General features: G+C 41.5%; 1 protein-coding gene across 1 annotated transcript in view; it reads right to left on the bottom strand.

The window, feature by feature from the left end:
• zfpm2a (zinc finger protein, FOG family member 2a) overlaps window positions 1–24888 on the bottom strand; it is a 137616-nt gene that overhangs the window by 74032 nt on the left and 38696 nt on the right. Inside the window, exon 3 of the mRNA XM_036539175.1 lies at window positions 16439–16540. Coding sequence (XP_036395068.1) covers window positions 16439–16540 — 102 coding nt within the window. The remainder of the gene's footprint in view (window positions 1–16438; window positions 16541–24888) is intronic.

The following is a 24888-nucleotide window of genomic DNA, read 5'->3' as shown; positions in this document are numbered from 1 at the left end:
TGGAAGAGCTGACTACGTTGGCTGCTCTCACTTGCTATTTCAAAGCCTGCCTTCATGTCAGGTCTTTTGTTGATGTTTCATTTTAAAATAAAGACGTATTTATAACAATACCATGTTGAAAACTTGGTATATTTTACAGTCATATTATTGTTGCAGATTGTATAAATAATTGCCTACAATCGCCTTTGCATTATTTTGAATTTTGTCACCAATACATGCCAGAGAAGGAATAGGTCTGTCCTTTAAACAAACATGATTGACTAAAACACTAAAAATGGGTTGTATATTTGGTAGTGAATCTATTTTGCCAGAAGTAGCAGTTTTTATCCTTTGAGAAGAATTTGAAGTCTTTCATAAAAGTACAGTAATTTAATCTCAAACTGACAACTAATAAATGCAGTCCATGAGAATATGTAAATAATTTATTGTGAGTATGGAGCCAGGGTTTTACTTTCAAACAATAGGAATATGTCAGTTGTCTTGTGCTGGAATTGATCAAAAGCTTGCACAAGTTCACTGAGCGTGCAGACAACCATCTTAGACATCCATCTTATGCGGATGTAGCACCGCGCAATGATAGCACATGAAAAAGACAAAAAACTTTCAGGAAGATTGTCCTAGCTCCAATGTATCACTACCAACATCTAGAGGACACAAATTTTTCTTCTGAGTTTTGATCGGTCTAAATGTTTTTCCAATTTGACCATATGATGGATATAACTGAAACGCATTGAAAAGAATACAATTCCCATTAAATGTGTCATGGAACACATGAATAATACATCCTACATTTTTTAAAATGCAACGTTCTGTTTCCTAATACTGCTGGAAAAGTTGCAGCTGTGACAAAATTATGGACAAATGTTAGAACATTTAGCTGAAAAGATCAGATTCAAAAAAGTATTTTTAACAAAAACATGAAAAAATGCAACCTTCTTTTCGGTTGAAACAAAAAAAGTAAAAAGAGCCACTGCAGTGGAACATATTTATGTTTCCTTTGTGGTTTATTTGCAGTGCATCATGGGATTGAATCAAAGGTGGTGGATTCCTCCCACTTCATCCGTTATCCACTGTGCTTCTCCTCCTTCTCCCGCAGTCAATTACCAGATTTCAAACTTTACTAAACTGAAATTCTGTTTTTCCTGGGTGACCTAGTTGTCTTTTGTGAGTAGGTTTTAGCTGGAGCAGTTTGACAGTCAACAGATAAGATGGATTAAGCTTCTTTTTTTTCATCCAGTTTTGATGTGAACAGCGTAAAAGCTGGTTAAATCATTGAGGTTCAGGAGTATTTTTAAATGCCTGGAGATAGGCTGATAAAGCGGCTAAACCTAAGTCTCCAGCCGGGAAGGTCAAGGTTGTGTTTTTATGACTAACTACCCGCCGATGAGTTGAGAGTGCTCCCCGCACCCCGGGCTGTCACATTGCTGCAGTCTACACCACCTCTCAACATGGAGAGAAAGACCCTTGAAGGGCCCGGCGAAACCCCCCCCCCCCCATACCTCCCAAATCCCACAATGGGCGGCCTCAGGGTGCCATACACCCCTGTGTGTGTTCCCTTCACCCCCCTAACCTCTCTTGCTCCGGTCACTCAGATCTGAACAGGTGCCTGTCGGATTGACAGGAACAGGTTCTTTACTGGCAGACACTTAATTTTTTTTTATATCTGCCTGCATAAACATTTTCCCTTGTGAGATAATGAAGATGGTGGCAATGATGATATTGAAAAGAGGACCAAAAACCAAAACAAAGCAAAAACAATTAAATACAAATATATGCTAAATTATTATTAGTTGGTAACATTTCATATTTTTCTCACTTCTGATAAATTGTACAGTATGGCAACTCATTTTTGATAGATGAAAAGATACCCCCTGAGGTAAAAAGTAAAAAAAAATAAATAAACAAATGAACAGAACATCACTCCAGGGCAGCTGGTTAATCTTTTGATGGTTGTTTTTTCTTTGTCACGATAGGTGGTGGTTATTGTAATTTTGAGAAGCTATCCACAATACCAGTAGCCAACAATGCAAAGATCAGGGATGGATAGATGTGCAAACAACTCACACAGCCTGGCTAGCTACAGTACTAAACTGGCTGGATTTAGCATTTCTTAGTTTTAGATGTATGGTATACTCCAGACCAGTAATTCTGTCATTTACCTATGCTCACAAACCTAGAACAAATCGTTAAGGTAGCAATTCAGCACTATATGTGACACCATTATACGTGTAAAGGTCTAAGGGAGTACAGAATCAAGATAAACAGCTGGCTAATTATATTTTGGTCAGAAGTTTGGGCTGTAATGGATGCCATTTCTCAAAGATTCCCTGTCAAATTATAACAGATTTTAGTGCTTGCTCACCCAGCCAAACAGACCACAGCTGCCTTCAATGTTTTTAAACTTTTTAAACCAGATCTTGCTTGATGTACTTCAGTTTGTAACTGAAAGTCACTAAATGCATATCTGGACACATATGCAATGACGTCAGTGATGTACGTTTGTTACTGTTCTAGCCATGCCCACAGTGGAGAGACCCGGAGTTGGAGCCATGGCAGGGGCAGGGCCTAGCTCCGCAGAGCTCTGCAATATTGTTTTGTAACCAATGACACTGCAGACTGTGATCCCTGAAACCATATGAATATTGCAGACGAAGGAAAAACTCCATCTGTAGCATTTTACCTCTTTCACTTTGCAAAGTCTCCAAACTAACATTAAAGTCCCTAGATTTCTCACTGGCTGCTTTCAGAAAAGAAAAAATGCTAAAAAGAGCCCAAAAAGTCACTAGGTATAGCAAAAAAAAAAAACTATTAATTTTAATTAAACGAGCCCAAAAAGTCACTAGGTATAGCAAAAAAAAAAAACTATTAATTTTAATTAAACAGCTATTTACATAACAGTTACTATGCTATAAACTATTAGCAACAATATTAGCAATAGTCATTGTTAATATTAACCTACTTACGGATAATGTGTCTCCACTCTTTAATCAAAACAATGATAAGTTGCAAAGATGGTTTAAAATAGACTATCCAATATTCATAAAGGGTTGATTCATGATGTTTTCATTGGTGTAAAACATTTAACTAAATTTATACTCGGTTGTATATACCTCCCCCACCTTTATAAGTTAATGTAACACTCGTAAAATCAAATAGTTTCTTCCCTGTCTCACAGGCAATCATTTGACCATGTCATCTATACCCTTCCATAACATTTCACTTATCCTGTTTATTTTGTTTTGTCCTGGTGAAGAAATAGGCTCTGCTCCATCTTGGAGTTATTGAACCTTAGCAGTGACTTCAAAATTACACTTGCTGAGAAAGCAGCTAGCTGTTTTTAAAAGAGACATTCATTCTTAGCTATCAGTTAAAAAAAATAATAAAAAATTGAAAATGAAAAAAAAAACATGAAAACGCAAGATGTTATTACATTTTTTCTCAACACTTTTTATCAGGTTTAAAAATAAAGAGATGTCCTTTCTGGTGACAGTGATAAGACTTTTGTCAGGTTTCACACATCACTACAATCCATTACTTACATTGTTACAATGGCCAACTCAAAGGCTATTACCTGAGTAACATTAGCTTCCTCAATAATCCCATAGCCGAGACAGCACCTTGTTATAGATGGACGTTTTCCCTCCCTTGAGCATGATGACACGGCTTGATATTTAGATACTGGACCCCTTTATGTATAACACAATCAGCTGCTGTACTCCTCCTTGGATTGGTCCATATGGTTTATGCAGCAAAGTAATGACATGAAATTGCCAACCTGAAAAAAGTGGGCACAGTACTTTGGGCTGATTTTGGACATTTTCTATTTTCTAACCCTTCTGGTGTACATTAGAAAGGGGTAACAGTAAACAAAATATATCTACCAAAAAGTAACTAAATAAAATAATAAGCTAAGTGGACCACACTGCATTATGTTATATTTACATATCTATGGTATTTATTAATTCATTTATTTTTGTCATTTGCAATACAGGCAGCTGTTCTCAGAAATCATGAATAGTTTAGAATGCTGTGGTGCTGTGAGTGTAAGAATGCAAACCACCAACTGCGGTAGTTATTCCCATGGTCATGTGACACAGTTCAGCCAATCGTATACCAAGATTATCTTACATGTTCAAAAATGGGAATATTTAAAGCTGTTGAAAAGAGGAAGCAAAACAAATAAAAAGCAAACAAACCAGGAAAAAACACAGGAGATACATTTAGCTGTGCTATACTTTGAACTGACATGTTAACAATCTTGCTAATAAAAGCTGCATTGTGTGACACAGTATCGCCCTATTGCAATACATCTGAAGTTGGTGAGAAACATTAGGGACATATTTAGAAACATTTTGCGGACTGTTTTTTTTCCCCTGCTCCCCCATGTCAGTGACAGGGGAAAGTAATCCTATACAGAGACTGCTATTGTGAAATGAGAAACTAGCCTCCTTCACTGCCAGAGACCAGATGCACCTCACTCTCTACCCTAATCTGTAAACGACTTAAAGGAGCCTTATCTCTGGGCTCTTCTGCTTCATTTCATGCTTGATTTACTTTAATTTGTCTGATAGGGCACAAGGATTTGGAAATGGCCCATCTTTCGGCGGAAAATGTTCTGATTTTTCTCTGGCATTGTTATGTGGAGGTTTTTGACTTTTCTCTCTCTCTCTCTCTCTCTCTCTCTCCCTCTCCCTCCCTCACTCTCTCTCTCTCTCCCTCTCTCTCTCTCTCTCTCTCTCTCTCTCTCTCCCTCTCTCACTCACTCTCCCCCTCTCTCTCATTCCTTTCTCCCTGAGAAGGAATCTTGCTCCGGTGCAGCAGTCTGTTTGAGTGCATTTAGATTCGAGCTAACACAGCAGAAACGAGTGCTCCAACGAGGTGTGATTTTTTTCACGATGGGCGACACCGACACTGGGAGTCGTGTTTGCTTTTCAGATTCTCATTGGGCGCAGTGCAGCCGAGTGCTTCAAACCACGAAGATCTTATGTTTAAGTTAAGAGAAGACTGGCCCTCCAGTTTAGAGGGAGCTTGAGCGGCGGGCGCAGATAAAGTGCCCCCACAATGGGGACGAGGGAGAGCAACATGTCTGCAGATGCCTGCAGTTCGTTTCTGCTGGCAGATTCGAGTGCTTCCCATCGCCCCATGGCTGCTCTTACCACCGGGGCTTTTTTTTCCTACCTTTTTTTGTGAATGGTAGGAGATGCAGAGAGCTGTGATTAGGCAGACATATCTTTCTGAATCCTCAATACTCTCCATTCTGCTACCCACGAGTCATCCGAATATAACAATAAAAAACAGAACAGATGATTCAGAAAACAGGAAGTCTTGGTTCAGTGACTGACAGTGCTGAATGTATGAGGAATACCTTTCATGGTATTGTCACGGCTTACATGTACTATATAACTGTAACAAATGCTTGGCTAGCAGCTCCACAACAATTAAAACGAACAGAAGCTTTCATAAACAGCAATAATCATGATAAAACATTAACCAGGTGATCACAGCCTCACAGAATTTTATTAAGGGATAAAACTGGAATTAAATGAAAAGGCAAAAAACAACAACACAATGCAATTAAATGTAAAATTAGGGTCTCACCCTGACATTCAGGTTTAAGCATTTAAGTCAGTGGCTTAGCCATTAAAACAAGTGAGGTGGTAAAGATTTTGGCAGGGACACAGTGGAAGTTTCTGTGCGCTTTTTTAGCATAAACAAAAACTGTATATTTGAAGCGGCTAGGCCTGCTGTTGTGGCGTATCAGAGAGAACAGTCAAGTTCAAGCCTCTCCAGTTCCATTATGGGGGATGCGATTGCTCTATCAGCCTTCTCCAAGAAATTACAAATAAATTCATCTTTCTGTCATGAACCGTGGAAGGCCCTTTTTTAGGCGAGTTGTATTCAAACTCCAACACACACACATACACACGCACACGCGCGCACACACGCACACACACACACACACACACACACACACACACACACACACACACACAAACCTGGGAAAAAAAAACAAAAAAACGAGAAGACCATTGAAATTCATCTCACAGCCTGAATTTACTTAACTGCGGGTCTGCGCACAGTGATAAACGGAGTGATGATCCGGCAACACGTCTTTATCCATGCTCTGCTTTAATTAACGGCGGCTTGTTTGTTGAAAAGATGATTAATATGCCAATGAAAATTGCATAATTGAATACCACAACACTCACACAATCAGGGAGGAACATGCAAGTTTTTTTCATCAACTTTCATTATTATCATTATTATTACTATTATTATTGTTATTATTATTATTACTATTAGTAGCGGTAGTAGTAGCAGCAGTAGTAGTATTACTATCACTGTTATTATTTTAATTCAGTTGACAACAGCCCCATACCCCCACACCAGCCCACATCTCCACCTCCAAACACACAAAAAGATGAAATTAGCGTGACCGAGGGGCCACGCTGTTCACAGCTGTGGAGTACTGTATAAACCCCCGTGATAAGTAGGTGCGAGTGCTCTGATATAGATGCTTTTCACAGCCATTTCTTTCTCTGTTTCTTTTCTGCTTTGTGTGCTCAGAGAGAGGGAAAGAGAAAGGGGGGGTGGGGGGGGGGGGGTTGTCATGTCAAGCGCAAGTTGTACCCCCCACCCCCACACCCAACATACGCACACACACACGCGCACACACAAACACGCACTCCCCAAGAATCTTCGTACCCTCCAACCCGAAGAGACACAGCACATGCTATGGAGCTCCTTGTGCTTTGGGGTGTATAGCCTTTTCAAAACGTAGGAGTGAGATAAATGAGATTATTCCTAAAGTAGTATGTCATAATATAAATATATTACAAACACAGAACACTGTGTGTGTGTGTGTGTGTGTGTGTGTGTGTGTGTGCGCGCGTGTTTGTGTGTGTACTGTTGTGGTTAATATCATACTGACACAATATAGAAAGGTTTTACAATAGAATATGAACTAAAACCATTACAAAACACTTCATTAATTTCATATTACAGTTTTTTACAATCATTTTCACACGTCTCAATACCATGTCCACTTTTTCAAAACACTTAACACATTCACCATATCAGCAGACTATGTGAACTAAACTGTATACTTTTGCACTGCTTTGATACAAAATGCATTCAATCACCACTTCTTCTGAAATTCATGAATATCTCTCAGTCAATGTTCACCACCAGCAAAATTCTGTACAACTACAGCAAATTTTTTCAGACATTTAGATACTGTGTTCAAAACAGTTAATTTTCAGTTCAAAACCTAACAAAATTTAGATCACTGTAGATGGAAATATGCTGCATTTTGACAGGCAAATGAAACTATATGCTTGAAATAAGACAGATTATTCTGATTTTAGCAGAAAGTTTATTCAGTTTTTTTGTTTGCAGCCTTGTTACCACTGTAAGTGGTCATATTTGTATTGAAATTTGCATGTATATAGGCAAAATATAGATGTAGTTGTCGCTGAAGAGCTTTTTCCACTATTACTGCTGTATGTTTGTTCTTGGTGTCATGATGGCTGCTTGGCTTCAAATATTTATGGGGGTGGGGGATTGTAGGGGTGGAAAAGATATGCTAAAGATTTTTTCTAAAGGTTCAAGGCAAGGGAGAATGTTGCATTAAATGTGAAATTCATAAAAATTTGACCCAAAATACAGAGGACACTATGGATCAGCATTAGGGCTACAGCAGACTTCTAGTGGTAGTATCATGTGTTGTTGTTTTACTTACTGTACTAGAAATGAAAAGCATCTGCAGACTTTTTGTTGTACTATAGTATACCTCAGAAATTGTAGCATAGAGCTGTCATGAGTTATATTTCAGCATTTCAGATTTATTTGTTTGGTATTACAATATGTACTGGAAACTCTACGTTACTTTCCTTTTTTGCAATGCAGCACTAATCTATGCAAAAACAGAGGATACAGCAACACATAATATATGCATTTCGCAATGCTTCAAGTGGTTTCTGTTTACAGAGAGCATTGCTATAGTTATGGCACGAGTCACTTTTGGGTGAAGTATGAAGTGTTTTGGTGGTTGTAGTGCATTCTGCACAAAAGATTAACCGATGTGCTCATATGCATGGTTGTTAAGCACACTGTGTTAAGAGTTTTGAAAAAGTGGCCATGGTATTGACCTAAGTGTGAAAACGGTTGTAAAAAACTGTAATAGAATGACATATTGTGAAACAGCAAGTTCTCTCCGGAAATACATTAAAATAAACATTCATATAAGAATTTTCATGTAAGCATTAAAATAGCCATTCCTGTGACATTCTCCACATATATTTATAAAATTGCAAAGCAATCTGGGCATGATATGATAGAAGGAAAAGCAAGCAACATTTATAATTGAATCAATTTTAATATAAAGTCTCACATGTGTAATGTAATTAATTTCTATGACACCAATGAAATACACAGGGCAAAAACAATGACGTTAGATATTTTGTCCACTGTGTAATCAGCACTGCAAAGAATACGAAAATGCTGCTCTACCACTAGGAGCGCTTAGTAATAACTGTCTGAAAAACCCTAAAATACTATGTGTTTGCAGACTATATAATTTAACAAAATCATGCCTTCCTCTAACGATAATAACGATTGTGATTGTGATTCACTACTATTTCTGATGGATTCTATAACTAACAAGCATGAAGTTTTGCACATAAAGCCTCTTAGAACAGCAGATCAGGGGCTACATTTGCATCATGATACTAAAGGATACTAAGAGCACAGTGATTTGTCTAATCTCTTTTTGTATACTTCATCACCAGAAATAGAAATTCAGTTTCTCTTGAGTGTGTGTGTGTGTGTGTGTGTGTGTGTGTGTGTGTGTGTGTGTGTGCGCGTGTGCGTGTGTGAGTGTATGCATGTGTGACCGAATGTCTTTCTGCTTGCCAGAAAACGTGTGTGATTAGTGTGTGTGTGTGTGTGAATCTGGAAGGTATGCATTACAACAGTAGAGACTAAAACATGTACTAAGCCTTTAGAAAAATAGTTCAGGTTTTTATTTAAGTGATGTTTAGAAAATTATCTTTATTCAATTTAGATCTGCTGTGTTTCCTTCTCCAAATATGCCACATTTTTCTACAGTAAATATCCTGATGAAAAAACAATCATAAAATTCGTAATTTTAAAGTGGATGCTGATTCCCTTTGTATTCCACATAGTGAGTTCTATTCCCAAGTAAATCTGAAAATGAGACTCGGTAGCCTACCACAAACACCTGTGGGCTTGTTGTCCTTGTTGCCTGGCAACTAATATGCCTTTGAAAATACACAACTACCTGTAGTTACTGAACAAAATATTTCCATTTTTTGCAGTTTGAGCATTAACAAATTTGTTTATTAAATCTTATGACAAATTTCTCATTCTGTCTCACCTTTGATTTAAACATTGCCTGAATCCAATACAAAATGTTTCATCAGGTTTAATAATGGATTGTGAAGCATGACCTGCCAGTTGTGATTGTGATTGAGTTTCCTGTTGGTTTTCTGCAGAGCAATGTGATGTCTGCACATAAAATAAATTTGTAAGAAGATCATCAATAACAATTAAAATAAGACAACTAATTTGGAAAGAAAATGTTATTATGCATATCTAACATTTTTAATTACACGGCAAGAAAACAACTTTGAATGAAAAAGGAAAAGTCAAGAATGTACAGTATTTAAATAATCTTACTTGCTCAGGTATCAGGAGAAATGGTTCAATCGCTCTGGTCTTTTGATTTTTGCCATGACAGTGGTATCAGTGGTTTCAACTGAATCTGTGGCTACATTTCTGGCAACAAAAGCTTTGAAAACCTTTCTAAAGGATCCATCTTATATTCCTGTATTTCCAATCCAATTTAACTTGTGCAGTCAGAATGGCTTCAGCACTAGTTTACCAATCTTTGCTTTCCAAGACTCTCCGTGCAAAAGGCTTGAGGGGTTCAATCAATGGTGCTTTGATCTCGGCTGGAACTATAATTATTTAACATTGTTACAAGGATTTCTCTAATCCATCCTACCATTAAATCCTTTTTACACTCTCATCTTCTGAAGCTTAATCTGCATCTGTGTGCTCCGTTTGTCTCTATAACTCATTTCAGCAGTCTCCTCCTTTCTTACGACACCCTGACTTAATGGACTTCGGGATAAAATTAAAATTTTCTGTTGCGATGCAGAACTTGGCAGGTGTCAGAAAGTCTCATTAAGTTAAAGTGCTCAGGAGAGAATTTTTCACCCCGCATTACAATGTGGCGAGTATACTTTACATGTCTGATTACTTTCTAGGTATGTGTTTCATCACAACATCACAGGGTTACTCTTGTGTTGCCAGATCATGCAGGATAGTTCAACAGTGAGTTTGGAGTATAGACACACCCACAGACTTGTGGATCTGTCAGTTTGCACTGGTGCAGCAGTTAACCCTCCCCAAATAAGCCCAACCCTCAATATGCCATGTTCAGTGCCAGAACTCTGTGGGTTTTCAGCAGTTGAACACACAGACTGTTGAAACCCAAATTAAACAAAGACAGAGCAATCTTGATATCTGAAGGTGAGAAGTGAAATACTCTACCATCCTTTCATCTCTGTGGCATGAGAAAAAAATGGTGTTTGAAAAGTATTTTTTAAATGTAAAAATGCATTTGTTTTACCAATTCTTTAGCTTTTATCTTTTCATTTTTTCTTTGATTTGATTCACAATTATGCTTTTTACATATCTTCTCAAAAGGTGATTTTTCTAAAAGTAATGTTACATTAAGACTGTTTCAATATTGTCTATATATTTTCATGTGGGGAAAAGAAAACATTGATCACTCTGACTCAAAACAAAGCAGGCCTACCGTCCTTTCACAAATATTTGTGCCCCCTTGTTTCGCGACGGTATAAATAGCACCGCAGCGAACGCAAACATTTGTCGATGCACCTGCCCCGGCATCGTGACCATCTGCTGCACAAATTCACTTAGTGTGACATATGTGCGTGAAAAAACCTGAAACGGTTATTGCATCGGCCGGACCATGGAAGGGATCGGCCGGAGGCTCGAAGGCGAAGCCGTGTCAAATGCCGGAGGCAGAGTCCACTGGTCGCCTGAGCACTGCCGTCCCACGAAACACGAGATTTTGCTGGGGTGTGGTGGTGGCAAATGGTACCGGGGCTTTCTGTTTGTGCCTGTCTGTCAGCCCTGACCCCGGAGGGATCCTCCCTCCCCTGGCGACTGCCTGCTTGTGGCCCGATACCAGCTGGCATGGAGAGATGGGCAGGGCCGCAGCCGTCAGGCTCCTGTTTCACAACGGCAAGGACCAGGGTGGCAAAACTGAGGGAGGGGACACGAAGAGAGACCCCACACTCTCTTCATTCCTCTCCTGAGTGACCTGCAGAGGCTTACTGCTCAGCTAGTGTAGCCTTAACTGATAGAGTACTACCTGCTGTGGCCTTTACAGGTGTGGTCTTGGAAGTTATCGTCTCAACTGGTTTAGCATTAACTGTGGACTTTACTGGTGTTGCACACAATTAATCGGTGTGAATCAAGATCACTGTATACAGAGACAACATTATTGATTTTGCAGTGCCACTTCATACCGTGAAGATTTTTTATTAATAATTTCATCACTGGTCATTTTATTGCAGTTAAAAGCCATAAAATTATACATACTAATGCTAACAATGTAAAGCTCTGTGTGTGGATGATCACTCCATGCTCAGTCAAGTGAGAAACCATGTACTATAAACTGTGTCAACAGTCAAATCCATTGGCATCACTCTTTCATGTTCAGTTATCTTTCATTTCAAGACACAGTTCTGTCTTGAGAGTTGTTGACAATTCTATGCAGACACAAAAGCACAAAAAGCCATGTAAAGGCTTCGCAAAGTTGATATTCTATGACTTATAATGGGAGATATGGTTTCATATGAAATAAAAAACAAAACAAAAAAAAAACATCAGATAACATACAGAAGTTCATTAGAAGCATTTGTAGGATCTTCCCTACTCCTATTCTGCCTTGAGGGAGAGTTTCAAGTGCACATCATTATAGTCTCCAACAATGAGAGAATATTAATACATGCTAACAACCCATTAGACGCTGACTACAAACACCCATGACGAGATATGAGCATGAAACAGCAGATCTTGGGGATGATTGCTCTGGGAGAGCACTGCCACTGTGAGTGTGCTGAGGAGTCTCCTAATACTGGGTCTCAGAAACATAAAAACTGGACTGGGGCGGAGCCTATTCTACATAATCTAGTTTCAAAACCTTCTGCTTGTTAGATGATTAGGTTATTTCTTTTGGATTGCAGTTGTTTAATGCATATGAATAATTCTGTAGCGCTTGTACATCATTTATTCAAGCATTCAAATTCGCCCGCATGTTAAATGCTATATCGTATCCCTGGATAAGATGTCTGCTGAATGACTCATTGGCAATTACACTGATGACCCTAGTATGGGGGATTGTCTCCAGATGGGACAATCACTATCACTGGCTAATAATTAAAGATCATAATGCCACACTGTATAGCTGTACTGCCAAGGATACGGTGACCTCACAATCCAGGACCAAAGCACAACATCACAAATGCCTATTGAACAGATAGCTGCACCTGACAAAAGTCACCCATTATTATACGGTGATGGTGGGCTGTGCAAATGCCACTTGCACAGAAAAGTCAAGGTGTCTTTAAACTCCACAGCTAGTTCAATCCCTTGCATTGGGCGAGAGAATGTGCAGCGCTGTAAAAATCCCTCCCTCTTTTCAGCATAATGGCCAAAATGGTCTATGTTCAGATCCACACACAAAGTGTTTAAGAATTATCTGCTGGTGATTGTAATCACACCTTTCCCTACCTCTGCATTAGAGGCCCTTTTATTAACAAAGACAATTTGAATGCAGAGTATCTGAGCATTTACAAAGAGATTAAAGGTTAGACAGTCAAACTAAATAAATTTGCTTTTAATCGCAGTGAACAGGAAGTCATGTCATTTAAGATGTTCATATTTGATTGCCTGATTTCCCACTTTATTCAAATTACAACATGCCCATCTGACTTTTCCTACACAATGGGAAAAATTAAAAAGGGAAATGGCCTTTCACAGCAGACATGATGTGAAACTGAATGCCGTTATTACGTGCAAAGATTAATTCCTGGCCCCCTGCACACTGGCTTCAAAGACAATACCATCATTTTCGGAAGAGTGCCACATCCCATACCCTGAGACTTTGGATTCCTAGTGGACAAGTAGAAAGCGATTCCTCATTTGCATACCACTTTCCCAGAGCATCATGGGAATTTCCTGTTTCTGAAACTTATCCTCAACTGGATAGACCATTTGTGTACTCGAGGGCAAGTATGTAGGGCACATTGCTACAGGGAGAGAATTTTCCACGAGTTACCTCTTTGGAATGGGTCTCCGCGTTACTGAATGACCTCGTGATGAAAAGGTCAGATCGCAGATGTTATCAGCTGGAGTCTACATTACTTCAGATAACAATAGTCTGTTAGTAAATGGTTGCACTTCATTTCAGCAAAAATGGATGAATGAAAACAAAATACTATTGTGTCATTACGGGAATGTGACACTTAACAATGAAAAGCAGCTCAAACGTGTTCAGTACAATTATAATCGGTTCTTGTGAAGGACGCCATAGATATTGTTTACTGAGACACTGAGCTGTCATGCTCACACTCGGGGACTAGTCCCCAGACACACTGTTTCACGGGCTGTAGGGCCAAAACCAAAGGAGTACGCTGGACTGACATCAGCCCATCTGATGGGGGCTAGGATGATTCTTTACAGTGACATATGACTGCTGTAAGTTAGTCTTCACGCAAAAAATCAGGACACAATCTAGCATTGTGCTCTTTAAAAGAAAAAGAAAAAAATCACGCCTCTTGCCCACAATCTGGCAACAGCCTGAGCTTCTTTAACTTTCGCTGTGATGGGCGCAACACGAACATAATTAGTCAGTCACACGGTTCGCCGTCCCTCTTTTCAAGGCGGTATTTTTGAGCTCAGCGTTTTTTCTCTCCCTCCCCACCCCCCCCCAAAAGGCCTTCAGAATGTGATGCCTTTTTTTTGTCGTCACCCCATAGTTCTGGGCTGACCCCCTCAGCCCCGGCTCCCGGCCGATCACAGTGATGGTTTATTACAGTCGTCCGAGCGCTCTTATCTTTAGCCAGCAATACTCATTTCCTTCCCGAGATTTAAATGCAAATGTGAAATTTAATGATAAATGCATTATCTGATAGCTCCGATAACACTGATTCTCTGTCAGTATAAAATACACACCCCAGGGGGGCTTCCAGCATAACTTGCCTGGATCCACTTTATAAATGTATATACCTGCAATAAATTCTTGAGGTCATATGCATTCAAAGGAATCATATTTTGTGCATTCAGCATCGTGGCCGTAATGCCGGACAGTAATTGCTGCCTTACTATCTTTCTAGATGTATTACCCATCTCTTTGATGAAGTGACTTTTAAGAAAGAAAAAAAACAAGATAAAACTATTTTTTATATATAAACCCTCATAGAAAGCAACGGAAAATCTGCATGGTAAAATGAGATTCTTCAAGAAGAAAAGATAAATATAATTTTTATTATAAGCTTTCTGTTAGGGGGGTGCACAGGCTGTGTTCCAGCATATTCTCAATAAGCTTAGCAGCAAAGCAACTTAATCTACTCCATTCAACCCTGCTAACCAAACGTACAATTCCTTGGTGATAATAGGTTCATTTAAGCACAGCATATCGGTTCTCGCAGTTGTCCTCAAAGGTTTGTTAAGGAACAGAGTTTTGTCAAACTTGAGACACTCATTAGGGTATTAAGTCCCAGACCCAGCATTTCTGTTCCAACTTCCAATGTACTTACCACTGCATATTATCTCTGATGTATAATGTCTGGCTATTAAAAACACCACATTTTTTCTGTCTAAAAGGAGAATAACTATACGTAAAACAATCTAAACAAAGACGGTACAGCAAGATGCAGAAATTATGCTAATTTCATCTAATTAGTGGCTTTATCAAGCACATGCTATTTCACTTGTATATCTACTTTAGCCATAATATGTTCTATATACCCATTAAAGTGTCCTAAGTATAAATAGTAACATTGTTACTTTTTTAACTGTATTTGCATGTAAAGATACATCAGACCCAGTTCGTGCAGCAGTAACAGATGGAATACTTTCATCAATATGAAAACAAAACTTTTTAGTGGACACCTGGCAAACGCGCTTCAGCTTCAAACTTGGGAATGGTCAGGGGACCAAATGTGGCTAAGAAATTCATTCAAAGCACAAAATCAACAGGAAGTTCCATGTATAACACCCTGGGAAGCTAGTTTAACTGCCATACCTAGAGACTTTTATAGCATTCAACTGAATATTATTATATGGATGGCCAAGTACTTTTTTCATGCAGTGTTTGTTCATGGGTTAAATGAAAACAAGCTTTTGTTTTATTGTATACTTACAGACAGTAAGAAAAAACCTACTGCTGTAACCTCAGAGATGCTTTGCAAAACAGCTGTGTGTCATTGTGCATGCGCCAAACTATTTCATTACCCGGCAAAGGAGCACAGGAGATAAGGCGAAGCTCGCACTCAAGACAGTATATTCACAGTTTAGCAGTTTTCGCCCTTAAACCCTCCCAACTTGCTTCTAGACAATGCGAGTTCTGCGAGGTTGGTGATTGTCAAGGATATCTTAAGATGCCCTACTATTATTGCGGTACTGAAATCCCCAGATCCCTGATGCATTAATTTAAAACATGTCGTAATAGGCCCCAGACAAGTGATTACAGTCAGCTATCTAATGGGCTAAACGGTTATAGGAATCCAGGGAATGGCAGAATGTCACCAAAAATCTGGCAAATGCTCAGATATCATATTGACAGGACACCTTCTTGCTTTTAGTCTAACGTGTCTACAGTAATTGGGTAGCACCACTGTTATAGGGCAAGGCTTATCCTGTCATAGAATTCAACACTGTAACATAGGCTGCTGTTTCAGATGAAATGAAGAGGGTTACAGTGAGGGGTTCAGTCAGAGTGATACTTCTGAGCATGCATCTGGGTCACAGATTCAATCTAACCACAGCGTGCTTTGTCTTTACAGTAATGAATTTAAGCAAGTGTTGCATGTTGTTCCATTCTGACAAGGCTGTGGGTTCTTCCATGGCTACTGAACTCATGATCTTAATTATCATAAAAGAAGAACTGTCCTAACCATGTTACTCTACCTGAACCTCACTTTTGAGGAAAAGCAATGGGAATAACAAAGAATGCCCTTGTTACAGCATACACCTTGCACATCCATTTTATGGGCCAGTAATGCAGCGTTTCATTATCAAAAGAGAATAGAAATCAACATGGCCTCCATAACATGTCTGGAGAACATCAAAGCTGAAAAAGCAGGGTTTATCTTACTTGGTCCATCCCAGTCCTCTGGCTCGAGGGGGGTGTGTCTGGTTTTCTCATTCTGTCCGTCAACATCGGACTCCCCCGCCTCCCTGCTCCCATCTTCTTCACCTGAGGGACAGAAGGTCAGAGGTCAGGCACAGGATTCTGGCACACTGTCATCTGGAGTAACACCATAGTGCAGCTAGACCATACAAATTACCTCCAAAGGCATAATCCTCCACCACCCTAGTGGATGGTATCTGCTGCCAAACAAATCAGCGCAGAAATCCTGAATATAAGTGTTGTATCAAAACCTGGATTGTCAGCACTGTCACCAACAGTATTGCTCCACTAAAAATGCTCCACCTACATCATTTGCAGTGATATGTGGCAGCATACGTATAGACAAGGCATACACAGCAACTGCAGAACATTTGGACATTATAAATAGGTGTGCTGCAGACTTGAGACCTTCAGACTTGCAAATATGCTGTGTTCGTTGTCCATCTAAACACCAAAGAGTAGCATTTGAATCCTCTGCAGCTTTACATTACATTACGTCATTTAGCAGATGCTCTTACCCAGAGCGACTTCCAAATAAGTGCATCACAATGCTAAGAGTAGTTATCGAAAAGTACTACAAGAGGTCAGTAAAATACTGAGTTAAGTGCTAAACTAGTGTAGAGTACTTTTTTAATAGAAAATAGGGATAGATAGGATAGATAGAGAGGAAGGTAGATGAGGTGAGTTTTCAGCTTTCTCTTGAAGGCATCCAGGGAGTCTGTTCTACGAATCTCAGCAGGAAGCTCATTCCACCAGTGTGGAGCCAGTACTGAGAAGAGGTGGGTTCGAGAGATACTGCCCTTGTATTTCAGGACACAGAGGCGCCCTGAGGTAGCTGGCTTGTAGGCCTTGATCATGTCTTGTATGTAACGGGGGGCTGATCCATTAAAGGTTAGTAATGTGGTCTTGAACTTGATCCTTGCTGCAACCGGTAGCCAGTGGAGGGATTCAATGAGAGGTGTCACATGGGCCTGCTTGGGGAGGCTGAACGTCAGTCAGGCTGCTGTGTTCTGGATAAGCTGCAGTGGTCGGATGGCATATGCTGGGAGGCCAGCAAGCAGCGAGGTGCAGTAGTCCAGATGTGACAGGATGAGAGCCTGGATCACAACTTGGGCTGTGTATGTGGAAAGGTATGGTCTGATGTTCCTGATGTTGAACAAAAGGAATCTGCAGATCCTGGTTGTGGCTGCAATACGCTCCTTGAAAGACAGACTGCTGTCCAAAGTTATTCGTATGTTTTTGGCAGCTGTAGTTGGCATTACCTTTGCATTGTCAACGCAAATTGAGAGGTTCCTTGGAGGAGATGTATTTGCTGGGACATAGACTATCTCAGTCTTGTCACTGTTCAGTTTGAGCTGTTGCTTGTTCATCTAACCCAAGATTTGAGGAGTGATGTCCACCTCCGAAGCAAAGGAAAAGAACAGCTGTGTACCATCTGCATATGAATGATACGACAAGCTATGTGCTGTTATGACCTCTCCAAGTGTTCTGGTGTAGAGAGGGAACAAGAGTGGTCCCAGCATTGATACCTGTGGAATGCCTGCCTTCAGGAGCTGGGGCAAGGAGGTGGAGCCCTGCCAGGAGACCTGGTAGGACCAACCTCTGAGGTAGGAGAAGAACCATTCCAGGGCTGTTCCAGTGATTCCCAGGGCCAACAGCTGAGACAGGAGGATCTGGTGGTTGACCGTGTCAAAGGCAGCTGATAGATCTAGAAATAACTGCCATTGCCTCAGTGTAACACTGGCTGCAATATATTGTGTAGGCATCCCTCTTAGTTTAATTATGATTCAATCAATGGCGAGTAACCCATAAGAGTCCCTGGGGGGTTGGGAGTGGGGCTATCCTATTGTAGAGCAGAGGTCCTGGAAGGGTTGGAGGTGTGGCTTTACCTCTTTTGAGTACACACATGAGCAAGCCTGATTCAGGTGTGACATGCTGATCATGGGACCAGACACTGACTATACAATATTTGGGGAATCTGCATTTGTTAAAATTAAAGGTAGATGCAGTACACAAACATGCTAACACACACACAAACACACACGTGTACACACATACACAATCAGGATGGACATGTCTCAAGTTAGCAGAACTAATTAAGAACCTCCTTCTCACCATGCATGGCTTTTTTTACTGTGTAAGTCAGATTTAAGTGAACTGAGTAGGCTGTTGTGAGGTGGTCCTGGTCATTCAGCTGGCTCCAGACCTGCAGTGTGAGGACAGATATCGGGCTCTTCCTTGTCACAGTTTGTTCCTGGAGCTTTGGTATGTTAAACTCCGTGGTGGCTGTGACTGGTATGGAGGTGAGAGAGCACGGGAGCACTGTCCAAACATTTGAACATCACTGATGTCATCATCATCTACATTATAACAGCAGAAATGTCTTTGCATTGTCCTTGTGATTCAAACAAATCTCACAGTCCCGTGTGGATTTCAGGAGAACAGACACTGTCTGCTCTCTCCTTGAGATAGTTCAGTTTAGGAAAATTCCATAATCCCTTGGAGTCAAAACCAGGAAGTGGCCTATGCTGTGCTATGTTCTACTCCACAGCACAGCTATACCTCAATTCAAGGATGACTTGGTAAGCTAATTTCTATATTTCTTCCACACAAGGAAATGAAAAAAATGTTTCTAAAATTTAACTTATACTAGGGATTTGACCGGTGACACAATCCACTGAGTTCCACAGTTTTCAGGGCCACACCCCATCTCCGCTCATGGTGAATTTGCAAGTCTTTGAGAAATTTTTGCTACACTACTTCTGCATTTCACAGACCTAAATCACTACTCCATTTCCAGATGATTTTGGCACTATGTTTAACTGTGTGCCATGGTCTGGCTGGAGAGACTTGTGGACTTCAAGTGCACAGAAGTGGCCGACCTGTGACATTCTCGAGTGGCAAAGGAAATGACACCCCAATGGCGACAAGCAAAATGTACAATGTGTGCAAAGAATGTGCGACCAGGGGTGGCATCACCCTCGATTCCTGACCGTGTCATGAAGGTGTCGACGTAGTTGTGAATGCAGGGGCTGTGGGCTCCCTGCCTTGTGTCACCGAACACGTTGTAAGTGGTTTATCCACTCCATGCGATAAGGCACAGCTCTGAGGAGCCCCTTGTCCTCCACCTACCAAGACCAGCAGGTGACCAGGTCTGGTTCAGGGGAATCAGCATCAGTCCACAATATGAGAGAAAAGACAAGCACTGTTGTATTTAATAAAAAAGACAATGGCCAATCATCATTTTATACATTTATTTAGAGAAGAGCCTCTTAGACCACCAAAAACAATGGCTTGTACATATTTTCATCCAGGCATTCATTCAATACGTGAGCAGGCTTCAAAAAGCTACCAGTATGTTACTACCAGACACATTTGGTGTACATCACATTATATTACATTATATTTGAAGAATTGTGTGGCATTAACTCATATAGGAGAGGAGTTCCACTCACAGATGCTTTCATCAGCAAGTAGGCTTTCAAAAAGAGAGAGCCTGTGCATTGACTGTCTGTCACTGAATATCAGGGCCAATTTATGCTACAGTCATACACTGGCCATATGGAATGCGTGATATGCACTTATGTCGCGGCCATCATCGGCTGAACCAAAAATGATCTGAATACCGTAAATGCTAAACCCTTTTTTGTTCCCTTCAGGGGATCCTTCTCGCCTTGAGAAAACACTGTAAACGATGAAAGACAGAGTTTTTCAAGGCCGGACCGGAAGTCAGGCCAGGGTCCTTCCTGGTGGGCTGCCCCCCCCCCCCCAACCCCCCAGCCCAAGACTGCCCGTTCGTTTGGCCCTTGAAGACTCCGCTCAGCAGATGCTGCCAAGGGGACTGACGTTTCCTGCCTCGCGCTGAAAAGCAAAGGGGAAGTCTGTGCATTGCTGTCCTACTTACAGTACATGAGGTCATTATGACCCAGTTTCCTCAGAGTAAGTGTTTGCTTGGGATGGAGAGCTCCTCTCTCTCACTCTCTCTCTCTCTCTCACTCTTTTTTATTCAGGCTGTAGCAATATCAGACAGCGCACATGCCTAAATTCCCTTCTGAATTGTTGTTGGGATTCAAGTACCTCTTTAGCACACTGGGCTCATATCATGGCAGGGATAACAAAGGCAAATATCAACAGTGCCTTCCAATGTACCAAATTTAAAATAAAGAGAGGGAGATAACATTGAAGGCTCTACCTTGATCTCAGGCGAACATGCTAAGCCCTGTAACGGAACGTATTGGAACTGTTTAATTACAGCTCGGGAAATGAAGCTACAAGATGATTCCTTAATTAAGCGGTGATTAAGGATTTTCTGCCTTCTATCTGACGCCGTTTGCGGTGCATTTTAAACACAGTGTCGCGCGCAACCTCATGAGGAACAATGTCACAGGGCTGTGCGAAGTTTCTGCAGGAGTAGGCTGACAAAAAAAAAATACAGTGTTTGCCTGCGAGCGTGGAAATATTGTGTTGGAGTATCGGAAAAATACGGAAGCAGACTTAATCTTATCTGGAATGCCAGTGTGCATTTTCATTTCAAACTTTCTATGAAATATACCGAACAATTTAATTCTGTTTAGCATAACCTTGATGAGCAGGGCCTTCTTCTTCAAGTGAGTCTCTGTACCTCTATTTGTGCAGCTGGGCCAGGACCAACAGCATTGGAATCATGAGAGTTGCGCATGGTGGGATAGCTTTTCCCCTCTCTTATGGGTCAAAGTAAATTGCCATTTCTCCCGACTGCGGTTTCAGAAGGGAGGGTAACAGCAGGCCTAGAGCTGGCGGAGAGTGTGATCCGGACGTTAGGCGGCCGGACAAACGAAGGGGGTGGACGGGCGTGGGGGTTGGCGGGCATGCGAGACAAACCACTGGGCTGTTAAAAATCAGCCCTATCGCCAGCCTATCAGGGAGGTGGGGGCAGGGGAGTGTGGGGAGGGGGTGGGCTCTCCAGCCAAATCGCAGTCAAACACGGGAGCCACGCATCCAGGTCAATAAGCTTATAGGCGATTTGCACAAACGGCTCCTCCAGCAAGGTAGGAACAATGTCATATTGGCTTTTTTCACCCCCCCCCCCCCCCCCCTTTTAGCATTGTCTCTCTGCCAAGGAGGCCCTTGGAAATGTCAGTCTCGTACGCGGCACTTTAAGGAGCTCAGAGGCCCTAATCTCGATGCGCTGGCCGATGAGCCGCAACTTCGGCAGCTCCTCTGAGCTCCCATGGAGAGGGGGCCGCAGCTTTCCCCTTCCGGCGCCGCGTCATTTTCCGCTACTCATCAATCTGCACAAGCCATACAGAGAAGCAGAGAGAATTGTTCGTCACAGCAGTAAAGTCCCTGCAATTATTTTGCTGAAAGGCTGCTAGATTCAACAGTGTGTTACATCAATATTACATCACATCACAGCACATTGTTATTGCATTGCTATGGTAACATAAAACAATGCAACATCAGCCTGGGGTTCTCCTCCTCATAGTCTTCTGGGGCACAGATGCAGGAAGAAATACCTCTAATCACCTCAATACGTAGTGCTTCTTCATTACCAATGCATCTAAGTGCAAATCTAAACATACTGAACGTGCATGTATGAAACCTCCCGCACACATGTATCTGCTGCTTTTTTGTGTAAAACACCATTTCAAGGGCTCATCTAGAGGACCCCACAGCTAATGAACCAATGAGCATCACCACATAGTCACGTAGAAGGAAAGACATCCACCAAAAGGTCTAGTAGATTCCATGAATAATCCTACTGATAAATGCTCTCCAGATAACCTTTATCTAATCAATATAGCATGGCAGCAAACACAGTCCTCATACACAGTAACTCCGCCTTTTGCTCATTTACATGGTGAATGGTATATGCTACAGATAAATATATTGGCTGTCAGCAATTCCCAAAACAGCTGCAGGCATCGGAAACCATCACTGCTTTCACTGGTATTGGAGTATGAAGCTCCCTAAATCATTATTTGCCATCACAATTATATTGGGTGATTCATTAACAGGTACCCATCGCTTTTGACTTGGAATCAAAAAACATCATCATAGACACAGTGCTGATTTTAGTGATCCATCTAATGGTAGCAAGCACCTAAATGACACAGTCAGCTGTAGTATGAATGATGCAACACCAGTAAAATGCCCACCCCTGGGTGGAAGGGGACCCAAAGGATGGAAATCCTCTTATAAGGACTTCTGACTGCTTCATGCTCCACTAAAGCAGCAATGCTAGCCATCATCTTGAGAAGGAACAGCAATATAATCACTGTCCTATTCATTCAGAATCATTTTCATCCAGTCTGATTCCCAAATGGTCAAGCATCTTGAATCACCTTTTTCATCAGTAACATCATATTTAGATGTGGCAGATAATTTTCTTACATTGCACCACTGCACTCTCCACCTGTTTAGGACCTGTCATAGCCAGTCATTTCTACACCTGCACTGTGATGTTAGGTGATGTCCTTGCAGACTTAAATAAAAGTGAGAAAAAGGCCCGCTCTGGTCTCAGCTGGCAAACGCCAAAGAGACTTGAACAACTCCACTTTCACCGCACTCTCCTGTGCATCGGTAAACAACAGTATCAGCGTTTCTGTCAGCTTTAGTGTCACAATAAGCTATTATCCATACACCCCGTGGAACGCGAAATCCCGGACTCCATCACTATCGGCTTTCCAGAGTTTTGCGAAAAAAAAAGAGAGAAAAGCACCGGATTCTGTCGAGCTCTCCCGCATTGTGAGGTTATTAGCAAAATGCCTTGCAACTGCCTCTTTAAAGCTGCTAGAGCAGGCCCTTAAATTCCCATCATTACAGAATCTGGCAGTTTTTCCTCTCTGTCTGTAGCCGGTTATCTCGCTCTCATTCAGTCTTGGAGCATGTAGATCTGGCTCAGTTAGATTGTCATACTTAACAAACATTAATGATTAATTTCCTCCACTGAGTTAACTGGGGCTAAAGGGACGTCTCGATTCATCTTATCGCTTGGCGAATTAGCATTTTTCCATATTCTCAGCGTTGACTTCGCATTAGGATTCCGCGTTCGCTGCTCCGAACGCCGCCGTCTCGGGGTGAAACATGGGGAAGGTCTTCTCTTTGCGTGGACTCCTATTACTTCTCCATTGCACAAAGATGTGTAATTAATTTGCCCACATTCTGTTTATGGCCGTGCGTCACTCGTCGTTCCCATTTCAATTATTCGTTCAGAGGCGAGACGCTGAGGGCTGGCGTACATGTGCACTGGCTGGCCGGCCCTAATCCTGGTCTCCTGAACTGAGAACATGATGTGGTTTGAGACTGGTTAATTAGAAGGTTATATGGGCTTGATCTCAGGATGTGAGCCGTGATTGGATTGTAATGACACACGCTTTCATGCAGCGTACAGGAGACAGCATTCTATCTTGCAAGGGTGAAAGTATTTGTGATACCACTCTTTAAAGTTCTTCTGAAAACAGAGCAATCTTTGCTAAATTAACTAAAAAATAATTTAATGATCTATAAGCTAGGTGCGCAACACAGAATACTTTGGAATACAACTTTCTAATTGACTCTCTCTCAGCTCTTCACTTGGGTGTTTACCCCTGAAAAGGAGATGGTGCGGTCAAGAAAGCAAGGTGAAATTTCACAATTTCTGGAGAAAGATGCTATTCAGTAAAAAAAACGACATTGCTCTCAAAATGCTGGTACACGGTGTGACAATTGGCAATAAATCGCCGTTGTGAAAGCTGTGGTCTGTGCAGTGCTCACGAGCGGGCCTCTATAAATGTGAAATTGGCCATGCCGAGGAAGTTGTTTGAGCAGAGGGTTCTGTAATCGTCAAGGAGACGCAAAGGTCGAATCTTAAGGGGCTGTACAGTTTCACCAGAGCTCTCGGCGCAGGCCCCCTTTGGTTTCGTCGCCAACACGGCTCCTTCATTTCACACCAATGTACATTGTCTCAGAGCCATTCTGTGGAGGGAATAAAAGCATCGAAGAGATCCACTCACATCATTTCATGGTACATGAGAAAGCACCAGTGTTCCTGAAGCAAACACGCTCTCCAGACAGTTTTAAGATTTCCACAGTCCTTAGTGCTGACACAGTTTTCTTGCGTCGTAGATTGGCTAAACAGTGCTCTGAATGCGAATGTGAAAGGAGCTCCTGGATTTTCCAGGACAGAGCACCGTCTCCGATTTTCGGCCTCCTCAAAAAGGGACTGGAGGAGCACACAAAGTGAGAGAGAGAGAGAGAGAGGATGCCGCTACCAAAAGGGCCTTCCTTCATCCAATGGCGTTCCAAAGCAGAATGGTCCTCAAGGGCAGGAGACACGCTAGTAGCAGGATTCACAGAGGGACAGAGGTCCAAGTGATGGGAAATCTCCAACCAGGCCCAGCTAACCCTTGCAGGTGCTCCAAACAGCAATCTGAGGACCATTTTTTCTCCCCCTT

The sequence above is a fragment of the Megalops cyprinoides genome, chromosome 10 (assembly GCF_013368585.1).
Source record: "Megalops cyprinoides isolate fMegCyp1 chromosome 10, fMegCyp1.pri, whole genome shotgun sequence".
NCBI classification, from domain to species: domain Eukaryota; kingdom Metazoa; phylum Chordata; class Actinopteri; order Elopiformes; family Megalopidae; genus Megalops; species Megalops cyprinoides.
Note: the sequence above shows the minus strand (reverse complement) of the source record. Positions and strands in the feature narration are given on the sequence as shown.